The sequence below is a fragment of the Coenobita brevimanus genome, chromosome 6 (genome assembly GCF_032717465.1).
Source record: "Coenobita brevimanus isolate Jiangsu-jjx chromosome 6, ASM3271746v2, whole genome shotgun sequence".
Lineage (NCBI taxonomy): Eukaryota > Metazoa > Arthropoda > Malacostraca > Decapoda > Coenobitidae > Coenobita > Coenobita brevimanus.
In genome coordinates this window covers 39,216,199-39,230,868 of record NC_136959.1, presented here as the reverse complement: position 1 = coordinate 39,230,868, position 14,670 = coordinate 39,216,199, and the positions used below count along the sequence as shown (strand labels likewise).

The 14,670-nt window shown below is 40.7% G+C and overlaps 1 protein-coding gene across 2 annotated transcripts in view; it reads right to left on the bottom strand.

Annotated features, from left to right (window-relative positions):
• The window catches only part of LOC145401924 (protein Son-like), a 450,784-nt gene that overhangs the window by 170,246 nt on the left and 265,868 nt on the right, over positions 1-14,670 (bottom strand). For both annotated transcript variants that reach the window (XM_080274033.1, XM_080274040.1), the window contains exon 5: positions 11,191-11,304. In XM_080274033.1, coding sequence (XP_080130159.1) covers positions 11,191-11,304 — 114 coding nt within the window. The remainder of the gene's footprint in view (positions 1-11,190; positions 11,305-14,670) is intronic.

The following is a 14,670-nucleotide window of genomic DNA, read 5'->3' as shown; positions in this document are numbered from 1 at the left end:
GGAAGTGAGCATGGAAGTGAAAAAGTTACTACATGACAGTACTGTACTGTGATACCAACTCTAACGTATGAACATGAAGCTTGGATGTTGTTGGAAGGACATAAGTCAAGAGTGAGAGCAGTGGAAATGAGTTATTTAAGAGGAGCCTGTGGAGTCGCATGGAGAGACAAGCTGACAAATGAGGATATAAAGAAGCGTTGTGGTGTGGATTTGGATGTGATAGGTAGCGTTAGGAGGAACACACTGAGGTGGTTTGGCCATGTGGAAAGGATGGAGGGTGAGAGGCTGATGAGGAGAGTGTGTGTGACTGAGGTGGAGGGGGGGAGAGGGAGGGGGAGGCCAAGGATGAGATGGAGGGATGGAGTGGAGAGGTATATGAGAGAGAGGGGGGTGTGAGTTGGGAACAGGGCAGTGAAATGGCGGGGAACAGGACGACGTGGAGGCGACTTGTTCGTGGCCACACCGTACGGGATTGGGGCATCTGGCAATAGATAGATAGACAGATAGATGCAACCCAGATTAGACAGTTATTAGATTTTGCCACATCAGAATCATGTTTTCTGTTTAACAATGTTCTTTATAATCAACAGTTATTAGATTTTCCCACATCAGAATCATGTTTTCTGTTTAACAATGTTCTTTATAATCAAGTAGATGGTATTAGTATGGGCTCGTGTCTTGGACCTATTTTGGCCAATGCTTTTTTGTGCAACAGGGAGATTTCATGGTTAAATAATTGTCCTGTTGACTTTAGACCATTCTATTATAGGAGATATGTAGATAATTTATTTCTAATTTTCAATAATGAAGAGGCTCATTAAAAGTTTTTTCATTATATTCCCAAACAACATAAAAATATAAGGTTCATATGAGAATTGGAAAATAATGGAAGTATATCATTTTTTTATATAAAAATTGCTAAGAGTAATGATGGACTAGTAACAGGGGTACACAGAAAACCAACTTTTAAAGGTGAAGGCCTAAATTGGTAAAGTTTTTGTCCCATGATATACAATATTAATTCAGTTAGAACTTTACTGAATAGAGCATACAATGTTTGTTCGAATGATAAAACTTTGCAAGAAGAATTTCTTAAACTTAGGGATTATTTTCTGAACAATAATTATCAGATACGCATATATGATAAGTATTTAAAGTCTTTCCTCTATACTAAACTGAAAAGTAAATCTGTATGTTTTGAGGTTAAAAAATTAGTTAATTATGTTAAAACGCCTTTCTGTGGAAAAATCAGTTATCAGTTTTGCAATCTGGTACTTAAAGAATTAAAGAACAGTTTTCCATCAGTAAACTTTAGGATTATACTTACTAATGACTTTAAGATAAACAATTTTTTCATTCCCAAAGATAGGGTGCCTACTGCTGTATGTTTAGATGTTGTTTACAAATTTACATGTCCTAGTTGTAAGGCTAGGTATATTGGATGTACAAGTCGTTCATTCAAAAGAAGAATATCTGAACACATGGGAACGAGCTAAAGAACAGGGCAATATTTACATCAGATGGCATTTTCAGCTGAGAGCATTCATTAACCCACGACCACCCTTTCTCTTACAATAATTTTCAGGTAGTAACTACACTCAGTAATTCAGCTGATGCTTTACTAGGAGAAAAATTACTAACAGAAAAGTAAAGACCTGAAATTAATGTAGCTCATAGTACTTAATGGATTCTAAGTTTGAATCTATAGGTGATTTTGGTTGGTTTGCTTCAGTTTAGGGGGTTCGAGTTTAGTGTTAGAACAGAAAAGTGTTGTTTCAGTTGGGGCTTTGAGTAAGTTACTTTAGGTCGACCCTGAGTGGTTCTTGGCATTTCTTTTAGAGGTTTTATACAGGGAGGAGGGTTGATTTTACTTGCTTTTATTTTGTTTGATGTTTTAACAAAGTCCTAGTTTCTTCTTTTCATCAACTCTGTGCTGACTATATAGGACAATTGTAAGACATGATGATGGCCTGAGGTGGGCCGAAAGTTAAATTATGTTAAGAGTATTTACCACATTCATTTTGTTACTGAATTATTAAATATGCAGTATTTGGCAACAGCTCTGATGGTGTAGAGAAAGAGTCAATGTTCCCACAAATACCACTGACACTTCCTTGTGCTTGAAATTATGGTGCGGAGACCCATCGCCTCACATGAGGCAATCAGTGCACCCAGGGGTGGCCTACATATCATCTCATATGAGGCGATCTGCACAGCCAGGGGTGGCCTGCATATTGCCTCATATGAGGTGATGAGCGCAGTGGGGGTTAAAAAACCTGCCACTATACATCTTAGCAAAATTACAAATAGCTTAAGCTGACGTAAATTAATCCTTTGATTCGTGGTAAATTTCAACAAGCTTCATGTTCCACAACATCGTTTTTCTCCCTTCCCCTGCCTCTCACCACGTGCTCCAGAAAAGTGTATTCTTGGCTTATGTTCACCACCCAAACATATTTATTTTGCCACAAAACCTATATTTTCTTCTACTGATAAAGCAGATCTCTTCGCACAGACTTTCTCCTCCAATTCCACCTTAGACGATTCCGGTGCTGTTCCTCCATCACTTCCCCCCTCTGACTTCCTCATGGCTGACATTAAAATTTCTTCAGTTGATGTATTTTCTGCCATCACTGGCCTCAGTACTAACAAGGCATATGGGCCTGATGGGGTCCCTCCTGTTGTTCTCAAGAACTGTGCTTCTGTGCTTACACCCTGCCTAGGCAAACTCTTTCGCCTTTGTCTGTCAACTTGTACCTTTCCTTCTTGCTGGAAGTTTGCTCTCATTCAGCCAGTCCCAAAGAAGGGTGACCACTCCCAACCCTCCAACTATCGTCCAATTGCTTTAACGTCCTGTATTTCAAAAGTTTTCGAGTCAATTCTCAATAGAAAAATTTTAAGGCATCTTTCATATCACAACCTTCTTTCCGATCGTCAGTATGGGTTCCGTCAGGGACGCTCCACTGGCGATCTTCTCACCTACCTTTCAGACTCCTGGTCATCCTCCTTTCCAGACTTTGGCGAAAGCTTTGCCATTGCACCTGACATCTCAAAGGCTTTCGATCGAGTCTGGCATAAATCTTTAATTTCCAAACTGCCCTCTTAAGGTCTCTATCCTTCTATCTGTGCCTTCATCACTAGCTTCCTTTCTGGTCGTTCTATAGCCGCTGTTGTAGACGGCCATCATTCTTCTCCAAGATCTATCAACAGTGGTGTTCCTCAGGGCTCTGTCCTATCACCAACTCTCTTCCTTTTATTCATCAATGATCTTCTAAGCAGTACATCTAACCCTATCCACTCATACGCTAATGACTCCACCCTTCACCTTTCCATTCGGTTCCCGCAATGCCCATCTCAACAGTTACTTCAACAAATAAGGGATGAGGCTATGGCACACCTAATGTCTGACTTGGCTCGTATCTCTGACTGGGGTAAAAATAATATGGTTGTTTTTAATGCATCTGAGACTCAGTTCTTACACCTATCAACCCGACAAAATCTTCCACAGGTATACCCACTAATGTTTAATAATATTCAGCTTAATCCTGCATCATCCTTGAACATGCTTGGGGTTTCATTTACTCGGGACTTATCTTGGAAAGATCATATTACCGTATTTCGCGGCATGTAAGACGCAGCATTGTGAAAGACGCACCCTAATTCTGGCAGGGCAGTTCTGTGAAAAAAAAGTTTGCCCCAACCAAGACTGCAGTAAGGTTTCTTGATAAGAGCCATTACCACACAGATACATACTCACCTTTCAGAATCTATTCATTACTGATCATCCGCCTTTGGTTTCTTTTTTTATATACAAAGAACGGTACAGGAAAAGAAAACAATGCCCCTTCTTGACAAAACGTGACTGATATGAGCCACTATCACTTAGATACAACACTCACCTTTCAGAATCTATTCAGTACTGTTCATCATCCTTTAGTTTCTTCTTTTATGTACAAAGAATGATACAGGAAAAGAGAAAACAAAACCCCGTCTTAAGAAAACGTGACTTCAAACCACGAGGCCATCTCAACTATGTTGATAAAAATGTATCAGTAAACTGATATAAACACTGTTTTTAATATTTTATGAATTTAAAACCACAAATGAAGTCAATAAACTCTATTCTTTCATTCACTGACGAAAACATAAAATACAATGAATGTTCACATCAGTTCATTTATCCTAAAAGAACTCCGTCATATTCCACACCTGTTACGGAATTTCCTCACATTGCCTTGACTCAAGCACAATATCAGACGACTACCATCATTAATCATGCACTCTAACTAACCTGTAATTACCTCCACAAATAATATAAAAAGGTAGCACTTGTAAATACACAAATTACAATGTTTTACAACCAAAGTTCAATATAGCAAGGCTGCTTGGGAACAGGATAGACAGCTGTTTTTACTCTCTTCTCTCAGTATCACTCCTTCACTATCAGCTATGTTTGCCTTGCAGCATCAACAATTAAAAATGTATGCTTCACTGATCATAATTTACTATAAACATTCATTTCAAGACATACTGACTATGGTGAAAACATCCATTGTTACACCTTAGTAACACTGCTGCCTCCCAGTCGCTAGACAGCAGTCTCTACCCCTTCCTCTCAGTATCACTTCCTCACTGTCAGCGATGTTTCCCTTGCAGCATCAACAGTTAAAAATACGTTCTTCACTGATCACAATTTACTAAAAACAGACATTCATCTCAAAACATGTAGAGAATGGTGAAACTATCTCTTAGCAACACTGCTGCATCCCAAGTGCTAGACAACTGGCTCAACCCTCTTCTCCCAGTATCACTCCCTTACTGTCAGCTGTTTTCCTTGCAGCATCAACAATTAAAAATGCATATTTCTCTTACCAGAATTTGCTAAAAACAAACATCCATCTCAAAACATTCGAGTACTGTGAAAACATCCATTTTTGGTCTTAACACTTCTGCCTCCTAGTCGCTATGGTACACACACGCACACATGTACACACCACATGCAACATTCGCTCACCTCTGAAACATTTACATCAGTCCGTTTTGGAGTACCCAGTGGCTTTATTATATGCCAAAAACATCAAAATGTATTTGGTTGTTCAATATAAATATCATCACTTAAGGACATGAAACATCTCAAACAATTTATTCATCCAAACATCGTCAGTGCAAGACTAAAGGTGTACAGCACCATTGATCCTAAATTTTCCATGGTTGCATCTGTCATGATCACCTAAAACCTATATTCACTTCATATTACTGACATGGTGAAAATTTCACTCGTCTTCAAATCCTGAGAATTCATCACTACTTCCCCCGAGTCCTGAAGCATCACTGGAAGTCATCACCTCAGTCATCATCACTGTTTCACTGTCACTTTCATACAGTAAATGGTCCTCAGTACCATCCATTGAATTGCTTATACCACACTTCATACGATTTTAACTTGGCAATCGTTTTAACTGAGCACAGGCGATATTCAGACTTGGGGCATTTGATACAGCCCACATTGACCTCCTCAGTACATGTTTCCTGAACTGAATAAAATCATATGGCGAGCATGAATAAACTACCCTATAAAATACATTGCTGGGCTGAAGGGATTATAATAAGCGGATTATCAGTTCCCTAGCCTGACTCTTCCCACTTCTACTTCCTTAACTACACCCACACCAAACTCTCACCTACACCTTAGGATTCTGGTCGTTTCGGCCGTAACATCCAAAATGGCAAACGATTTTACAACCTAACCTAACCTAACCTAACCTAACAAATTTGGACGCTACGGCCTAAATGATCCCCATTGCCGATCATGAGAGCTTTGCTTAGGCAGCAGAGATGCAGAGAGTGAACGTTGTCAATCATTCTGATCGCTTCGTCTGCTAAGAATACAGCAGAAATGGCGGACGCTGATATGAATGCCCGTCAGGCACTGCTATTTCAGATATTGCATCAGTAATGCTACTCAGTGAATTTTATCCTATTTTCATAACAAAATACTGTAATTGGGTGTGCCCTGAGTTGCATAGACATTGCTAAAGTACTTCACTTAGCTGAAAAAGTGAAGCTGTAACTTCGTTTGCTTGCTAGAGTAGGGTGTACGCTAGACACTAAAGTGCTAAGTTGCTAAACCGCTAAACCCCTTGACGGTATTGGCCAGTTGAGCTGAAAACAATCCCGTGAATGCTTTGTGTTCTTGAACTTGCATGTTTTAATATCTGCTGCATATATACACTCACAAAATATCACAAAAGTAACTGACCTAATTAGGGTTACTGAATTTCCATACGTGACGAAAGTCTGTTTTGATGACTTGGCAGTTTCACTAGCCAGCATCTCTCCAGCATGATTGCTTTGCTAGTTAGTGAATGGATGGCAAGCAAAGTGGTCATGATTGCCTTTCAGAAGGTTAGCAGACAGTTCACCAGTGATCATGTACGTTAGCTTGCTGGAATAGTGTGGATGCTAAACTGTTAAATTGCTAAACCGCTAAATATCTTCACGATGTTAGCCAGTTGAGCTGTAAACAAACCCGCGAAAGTTTTATATGTTTCTGATCTCGGGTGTTTCTTAAATCTGCTGCATATACACACTAGTGTATATTATTTTTAAAAATAAAATCAAGTCTGCATACTGTAGAAAACACCTGTGGTTGCTAAGCATTGAGATGATCATCTTTATAAAGAGTTTCTTCTCAGTGAAGCCTAACTAACCTGCCTTAGTCTAACGTGCAGGACGCATGGGGATATTTTTAAGGTAACTTTGAGACAAAAAAGTGCGTCTTATATGCCGCGAAATACGGTACATCTCTTGTAAAATCTGTTTCCAAGAGATTGGGTGTGCTAAGCCGACTCCGCTCTTTCTTTACCCCAGCACAATTGTTGACTCTATACAGGGGTTTCATCCGCCCCTGTGTGGAGTACAACTCTCATGTGTGGGGAGGCTCCCCACATACAGCTCTTCTCAATAGGGTGGAGTCAAAGGCTTTTCGTCTCATTAACTCTCCTCCTCTTACTGACTCCCTTCAACCTCTGTCTCTTTGCCGCACTGTTGCATCTTTATCTCTTTTCTATCGCTACTTTAATGGTCACTGCTCCTCTGAACTGTCTGCTTGCGTTCCTCCACCTCTACGACGGGCACGTAGCACCCGTCTGGCAGCAAACTCTCATCCTTTTTCTGTCCAACTCTCTAATGCAAGAGTTAACCGTTACTCCAAGTCTTTCATTTATGCAACAGGTCAGCTCTGGAACTGTCTCCCTCTGTCTGTATTTCCTGCTGCCTATGATCTCCAGTCTTTCAAACGCAGTGTGTCCAGGCATCTTAAAATGATCGGATCTTGAATTTGGCTCTCTGTTGTATTTTGTTTTTCTCTTGGAGGGGACTGTTACTGCAGGCTCATGGCCTTTGGTTCCTTCTTCCTCGCATGAAAAAAAAAAAAAAAAAAAAAAAAAGGTAGTTAGGGTTTACTGCTCTCGTAATGCAACTCATAGATGAGTGAGGTTGGTCACTCTCATGTTAAATGTCAGGACCAACTTGCCTAGCCCCGGACTCCTATGCTCCTCATGGGGCAACACAGGATTAGATGAGGAACGAATGAACATGTTACACTTCCTTGGCACGGTCCCCAATCACAAACTGGAGTCAATAGATCTTCTATAAGCTGGGTCATGATCTCATGTTGACCAAGCATACAGTTCACTCCTGCAGCCATACATCCGATAAGGCTTGAGATCCTGAAATATACATCTAGGGGGGTTGGTGTGGCCCTGAGGCTTTGGGAACCCCCTCTCCCACCCTTCCTCCACCTTCACATAAACCTCAAGTAACAGAATTCAACAAATATCAAATGTTCAGATACCCATTTACCTACTGGACTTCTTTTCTAAGAAACTTACTAACTGGCATAAACCTTTAAAAACTATAAACAATAAGGAGCAAGAGAAAGAAACTAAAAACAAGCTTGACAAACACTGAAAACTCAGTACAGGGAAATCCTACCAGCACTCATATTTCCCACATACAGTGTATCCCCCCAGTATGCGTCTCCAAAGTATGCGAGTCCACTGCAATGCAAGGTGACTCTGAAATTTTTTTTTTTTTTTTTTTTTTTTCAATATGCGAGGTGAAATTCCACGTACGCGAATTGGCGTTTGATTCTAGGGCAAAAACAGGGTATTTTCTCGAAGCTTTGAGTGCAAAACAAATCTACAGCTGCGCACGAGTAAGAAAAACGAGTCTACCTGCTGCACGCCAGTGAGACAAATGAGTCTACCAGCCGTGCGCTAGTCAGTGGCGCTAGCGCACCCCCACCACCAGTGAGTCAGAGACCCCTCTACCAGCTGTGCACCGTGTATTTTTTTTTGTGTTTGTCTGTGGTGTACCTCTCATTTTTTTGTTTCAATTTACCATTGTTGAGAACACCCTGTGGCATCATGGCCCCACAAAAGAACTCCAAAAACAAGAAAATTAGTCTGGAAGTGAAGTTAAAGGTCATCGAGTTGAAAAATGCAGGAAAGGGCAACTCGTGTATCGGGCAAGAACTAGGCTTGGGTGACTCTACAGTGAGAAACGTTTGGAAGAGTGAAGATCAAATTTTACGCACCAACAAGACGTATGCCGGCCAGCAACCAGACGGGTGCAGTAAAATTGTTAATCATGCTCTTATCCAAATGGAAAGATACCTAACACTTTACATACACCGCATGGAAAAAGAGAGTGTACCCTTGGATAGCAGGCATATCAGGGAGCAAGCCAAGCTGTTTTACAAGACATGCCTGAAGAAGTCACCATGTCCAGAAACAACACCTTTCACAGCTTCCAGGAGCTGGCTGGCAAGGTTTCTGAAGTGAAAACAATTTAAAAATGTGAAGTTGTATGGTGAACGTGCAAGTGCTGTACAGCTGATTCACTTCCATTTGTTTTGAAAGCAATTATAGATGGAGGTGGCTACACCAGAGATCAAATCTTTAATCTGGATGAGAGTGGATTAAATTGGAAAATGATGCCAAGGTCAACGTACAATAGTAAAGCTCAAAAACAAGCCAGAGGAAGGAAGATTCAAAGGTCCTGCATCACAGTCATGTTCACCTGCAATCTTTCAGGATCTTGCAAGATGATGCCTGTCATTGTGCACACTGCTAACCATCCTAGGTGCTATAGGCATGTAAGGAGTATGGATGCAATGGAAGGTTTCTACTAGTACAGCTCCTATAATGGTTGGATGACCTCGTCGATCATGCAGTCGTGGATGAACAACCACTTTGTTCCCGATGCCTGTCTGCTTTGCCGCCAACTTGACCTTCCTTTTACAATTCTCCTTTTGATGGATAATGCTCCCTGCCACCCTGCCTACCTGGATGATATCCATCCCAATGTTAAAGTTATCTTTTTGCCCCCCAACACAACCTCATTGGTGCAGCCCCTCAGGAGGTGATCTGCAATGTTAAGAATTTTTACTACACCCGTGTCTGTGACCACCTTAGATCCAAAACAGAAACAAATGAAGAATTGCCACAAATTGCTGCAGAAGACCTCTTTAATGATGTGGATGTGGATGACCCTGACCCTGAAGAGCTACCAGACCCACAGCCAGCAACTGAGCAATCAACACCTGAAATGACAGTGATGCGCTTCTGGAAGTCATTCACCGCATGCAACGCCGTGGACTTCTTGCTGGAAACATGGGACAATGTAAACTGCAACAATTCATCACACTTGGCATGCTCTAGTCCCTCACCTGTGCCCCAAAGAGACAGGTAGCCAGGTCAAAAGGTGTCTGAATCAGACCGAACAGTGTTGGTGGCAGCACAGTCAGTGGCAGGATTTGAAAGTGTAACCGCTGAAGAGCTTCAAGAAATATGGACAGTAGGGGAAGAAGAAACCCCTGAAAGTGCAATGATTTGTGTAGATGAAGAGGATGAGTTGGCCAGGCAAAAGCAAGAGAGTGCAGTGGTTACACCACAGATGCAACCACCGGATGAAGCAGTGAACATGAGAAACCTCTCCAAGATTTTGATGGCGACAGATAACCTCAAAGAAGTCATCAAGACCAGTGACGATGATAAATTTCATGCAGAGGAGATGTGCCAGGGATTAGACAGACTGCTTTGTTATTACAACGATAAACACCAAGAGGGAGTGAATAAGTGACAGTAAACATTAATCACCATATTTCTTTAGTTGCCCCCACCTCCGCCGCCACCATCACAGCCACCACCACCACCACCACTGACTCCGTGCCTTCAACGTCATCAAGTCTAGAGGATAAAAATGACATTGAAGGATTCTAATGAGTGACTGAGGCAATGAATGGAGAAAATATCAGTGACAGCGACAGCGAGAGTGACAGTGATGATGCTGGGGCAAACAGTCGCCTCGTGGGGCAACAACAGACGGCTTGCGCCTCGGATACCGTCCCTCCTTTAGAGCAAGCCAGGCAGACCTCTAAATATGGTAAATGGCATTATTTTTTGTTGTTATATTCATCATTCTAATGTAATCTTATTATTTTAATATATTTTCCTTGAAATTATGTGTGTGCAGTCGGCAAAAATGGGATTATAATGGTGGTTTGGCCATGTGGAGAGGATGGAGGGTGAAAGACTGACGAAGAGAGTGTATGTGAGTGAGGTGGAGGGGGGAAGAGAGAGGGGGAGGCCAAGGATGAGATGGAGGGATGGGGTGGAAAGGTATATGAGAGAGGGGGGGGGGTGAGTTGGGAGCGGGGTAGTGAAATGGCGGGGGACAGGGTGACGTGGAGGCGATTTGTTTGTGGCCACCCCGAACAGGATTGAAGCGTCTGGCAATAGATAGATAGATAGAACGGTTGTGTCAGGGGGCTGTCTGACTACATATATATATATATATATATATATATATATATTTTTCATTTATTCTTTACTCACTATATGCGAGTTCTCAATATGCAATGCATTTTGTAGCCCACATTCTCGCATATTAGGGGGATACACTGTATCAGGGCATTCACTTTATATAAAGAAAATGATGAGCTACAAAATGTGGAACTATGACTAATCCCACTTATTGTCATGTATTACCAGACTTCTGAGCAACATCCAGTCCCCCAGTCTGTTCCCCACCAACCATAATTTGCTACTCCTCTTTAAGCCAACCTCAATGCCCACAACCCATCAAGCAAGAAAATTTAAAGGAAAGAGACAGGTTTGGTCATACCTTTCTGGCCCATGCCTGTTGACCTGCTGACAGTTCCTCCACTGAAAGAAGCTTGGCACCTGTGGTTCCAGTAAACTGACCTGGCACTTGCCTGTTCAATGCCCAATTCTGCATCTGAAAATACACAGCAGAATATGTGAAACATACATGAATACCAGAACAAAATACAGTCACCTCTTAATCTGAGCATGAATGAATTACATTTTTTTTTTTTTAATACTATGTGAAAAAAAATCTCAATGTGAAAACTTCTGAGGATTTCTAACTTAGTGGCCTCACACTGGACCAACAATGGCTAACATATTGGCAGTTTTCGTGAGCTTTTAGCCAAAATGACCAACAGTCAGCAAGATTTTGCTTGCTGCATAAAATAAACAACAAGTTTGGCTTACAGGCTGCTTCTGCAATTAATATTCAAATGAGCTTAATATCAATTTTGTAACTGTGAATGAAATATTCTACTAGAGCATGAGAGAACACTGTTTAAAAGTACAGGTAACTCGCACAGAACACGTGGGTTTCGTTCCTATGTGCCGTGTTAGGTGCGAAATCGCGTATATTTAAACTACTCCATATTTTGCTCCCTAGACCCCCCAAATGTGTTGTTTTGCTGTTATCTGTCACTGGTAATCACTAGAAAGCACTTTAAGTGGTTAGAAGGTTTATTTAATGTTATAACTCACAAATACAGTACTCCACAGCAAAACTTCAACACACAAATGCTGTACGTAAACACATGGAAACATTCCGACGCCGATCATAGGTAATCATATAAATCAGGTTAACTGGTACCAGTGCTTTAACTTACAAGTACATACCAGAACAGTACATATTTAACTTAGAAATGCAGTACTGTGATATCGAATGATTTCAGTACATAATCTGTTAGGAATGGCTGAAAAAAAAAAAAAAAATGTTATGAATACATTTTCACCTTTTTGATATATATTTATGATAGTTTCGAGTTATTTTTTACGTTATCGTTGTGCCCATGCTTGGAAAAGGGAGCGAAAGAGTTGAATTTTCAGTCCTAAATGAGAAAACTGCACGTCCTCCAAGGCTAGACTCTGCCACTGGAGAATAAAGTGGAGGGTCAGTCCGATTAGCAATAAGGAAGTTGTGTCACAACTTCCAGCTCCCACACCACGAGTATGGCTAAAAATAGAATCGTAATGCAGTTTCAGAACTAACAATAAGTCTAATTATTACGAATACAGATACAAAGCAGAAATAAATACGTTTACAGACGGGGAAAACGTACTTCTTCCGTCATAACATGTTCATCTTTCTCTATCATTTTACCTTGTTATTTTCGCAATATATATTGCTGTCTCGTAAACAGGGTGGTTGTTTGTGTTTTGCAAGGGAGGAAAAAGATTGTATTTTCTGTCTGGGTCGAGATAATGGGTGTAACTATGTGTGGTTAGGCATGGCCACGAGCGAAAAAATCGTACATCCACTCATCACGATATCAGGTGGTGAACTGACAGATGACACATGAGAGGGTGAAGTCAAGGTCAGTCTCATGTCCCAGATTTTCGTTCACTTCCCGAAAGTTTTCACAGTTTTCTACAATTTGCATTGCATCAAATGATCCAAACCATTACAGCAAACCTGAGCAAATAGGTAAAGATACCAAGACAAAAATGTATTTTTCTCTTATTATAAGTCTTTAACGAACAAACTAAAAAGGCAATATTCCGAAGCCGATCATGGATAATCATATAAATCAGGTTAACTGGTTACAAGGCTTTATTTAATGCTTTAATTGCTTACAAGTACATACCAGAACAGTAAATATTTAACTTACAAATACAGTACTGTAGAAAAGCAGTACAGTAAGAGTTTAACGAACAAACAAAAAAGGCAATATTCCGACGCCGATCATGGGTAATCATATAATTCGGGTTAACTGGTTACAAGGCTTTATTTAATGATTTAACTTTATTTAAGTGCTTACAAGTACAGTACGTACGAGAACAGTAAATATTTAACTTACAAATACTGTACAGTACTGTGGAAAAAATGAACAAATAAAAAAGGCAATATTCTGACGCCTATCAGGTAAACTGGTTATAAGACTATTTCTTGCTTTAACGTTATTTAATAGTACTTTAAGTTGCACATAAACTTACCAGAACAGTACAGTACTCTAAATATTTAACTTACAAATACTGTGCTACTGTACTCGGGAATGTCTCACTCACTGAATAATTTCCCGCCTAGATCGTCACATAATCAAAACAAACCGCGCGCTGCGGTGACGTTCGAAGATTTGATCTTTCAAAGGCCTCTCCTGCGTTAATTTGTAGTTTTCATGATGGTTTTTTAATCTTACCTTGTCTTATATGTATCCCAGCCCTTACCGTGTATAATTGCGAGCGGTGACGTTCGAGGATTTGATCTTTCAAAGGCCTCTCCTGCGTTAATTTGTAGTTTTCATGATGTTTTTTTAATCTTACGTTGTCTTATATGTATCCCAGCCCTTTCCGTGTATAATTGCGAGCGCGTTCCGTGAGATCGTGTTCCGTGCGAGTTACCTGTATTGTTGAAATAAAGTTTGAATCTTGAGCTTCTTAGTGATTTCAATTTTTTTTATGGTATCAGAAAATCATTACTCAAATTCTCTGACGACTAGTCACTGACATTTGTAAACAAACTTTGCCATGGCTTCTGTATCTGTATAGCCTTCTTAATGTAGTAAACTCATCATTCGGACACTAAAAGCACAGCACCAGTTTGCTGAAGCACAAGACAGTCAGTTGCTGATTCTCTCACAAATAAATTCCATCTACCTTATTTGCCAATGCACAGTTCCAGTCTGAAGTGCCACAAAACAGTCTGCTACAGCTTCCCTCTTTAGAGGATCCAGGTCTTTTTTCAGCCTGCTTCTCACAACCATAATCCCAACATTCACATTTCTCACTTTCTGCACCCAACTCCCATCCCCCATCCTCTCCACATATCCAAACCATCTCAATCTACCCCTCCTCATCACACCACCAATCCAATCCAATCCCATCTTTCCTCTTAACTCTTCCACTGTAAACCTAGTCCCCCCAGAGCTCGCATTCATGAACATATTGAATATCCATCTATTCACTGTAATTTCTGTACATTTGAGCCTCCGAATATCCTTTTCCTTTACTGTCCAGGTCTCACAAACATACAGCATTATACTCCTAACACAAGCCATATACAAAGACCCCTTAGCACAGAGGGAGAGCTCTATCAATGACAGGAGAGCCAAAGCTTCCTGAACTTCTTCCAACCACTCTTCACTCCAGCCCCACCTCCAGCACATAACATGTCTCTCAGGTAACAAAGCTCTTCCACACACTCAAAGACTCACCAGCAACATCAATTCCATCATGCCTCACAATCTCCACATTCTCTCCCTGACACACAGCACAAATGAAATAAGCATTACTTCGCAGCCTACCTCTAATACCACTACATCTCCTAGGCACCCACTTATTA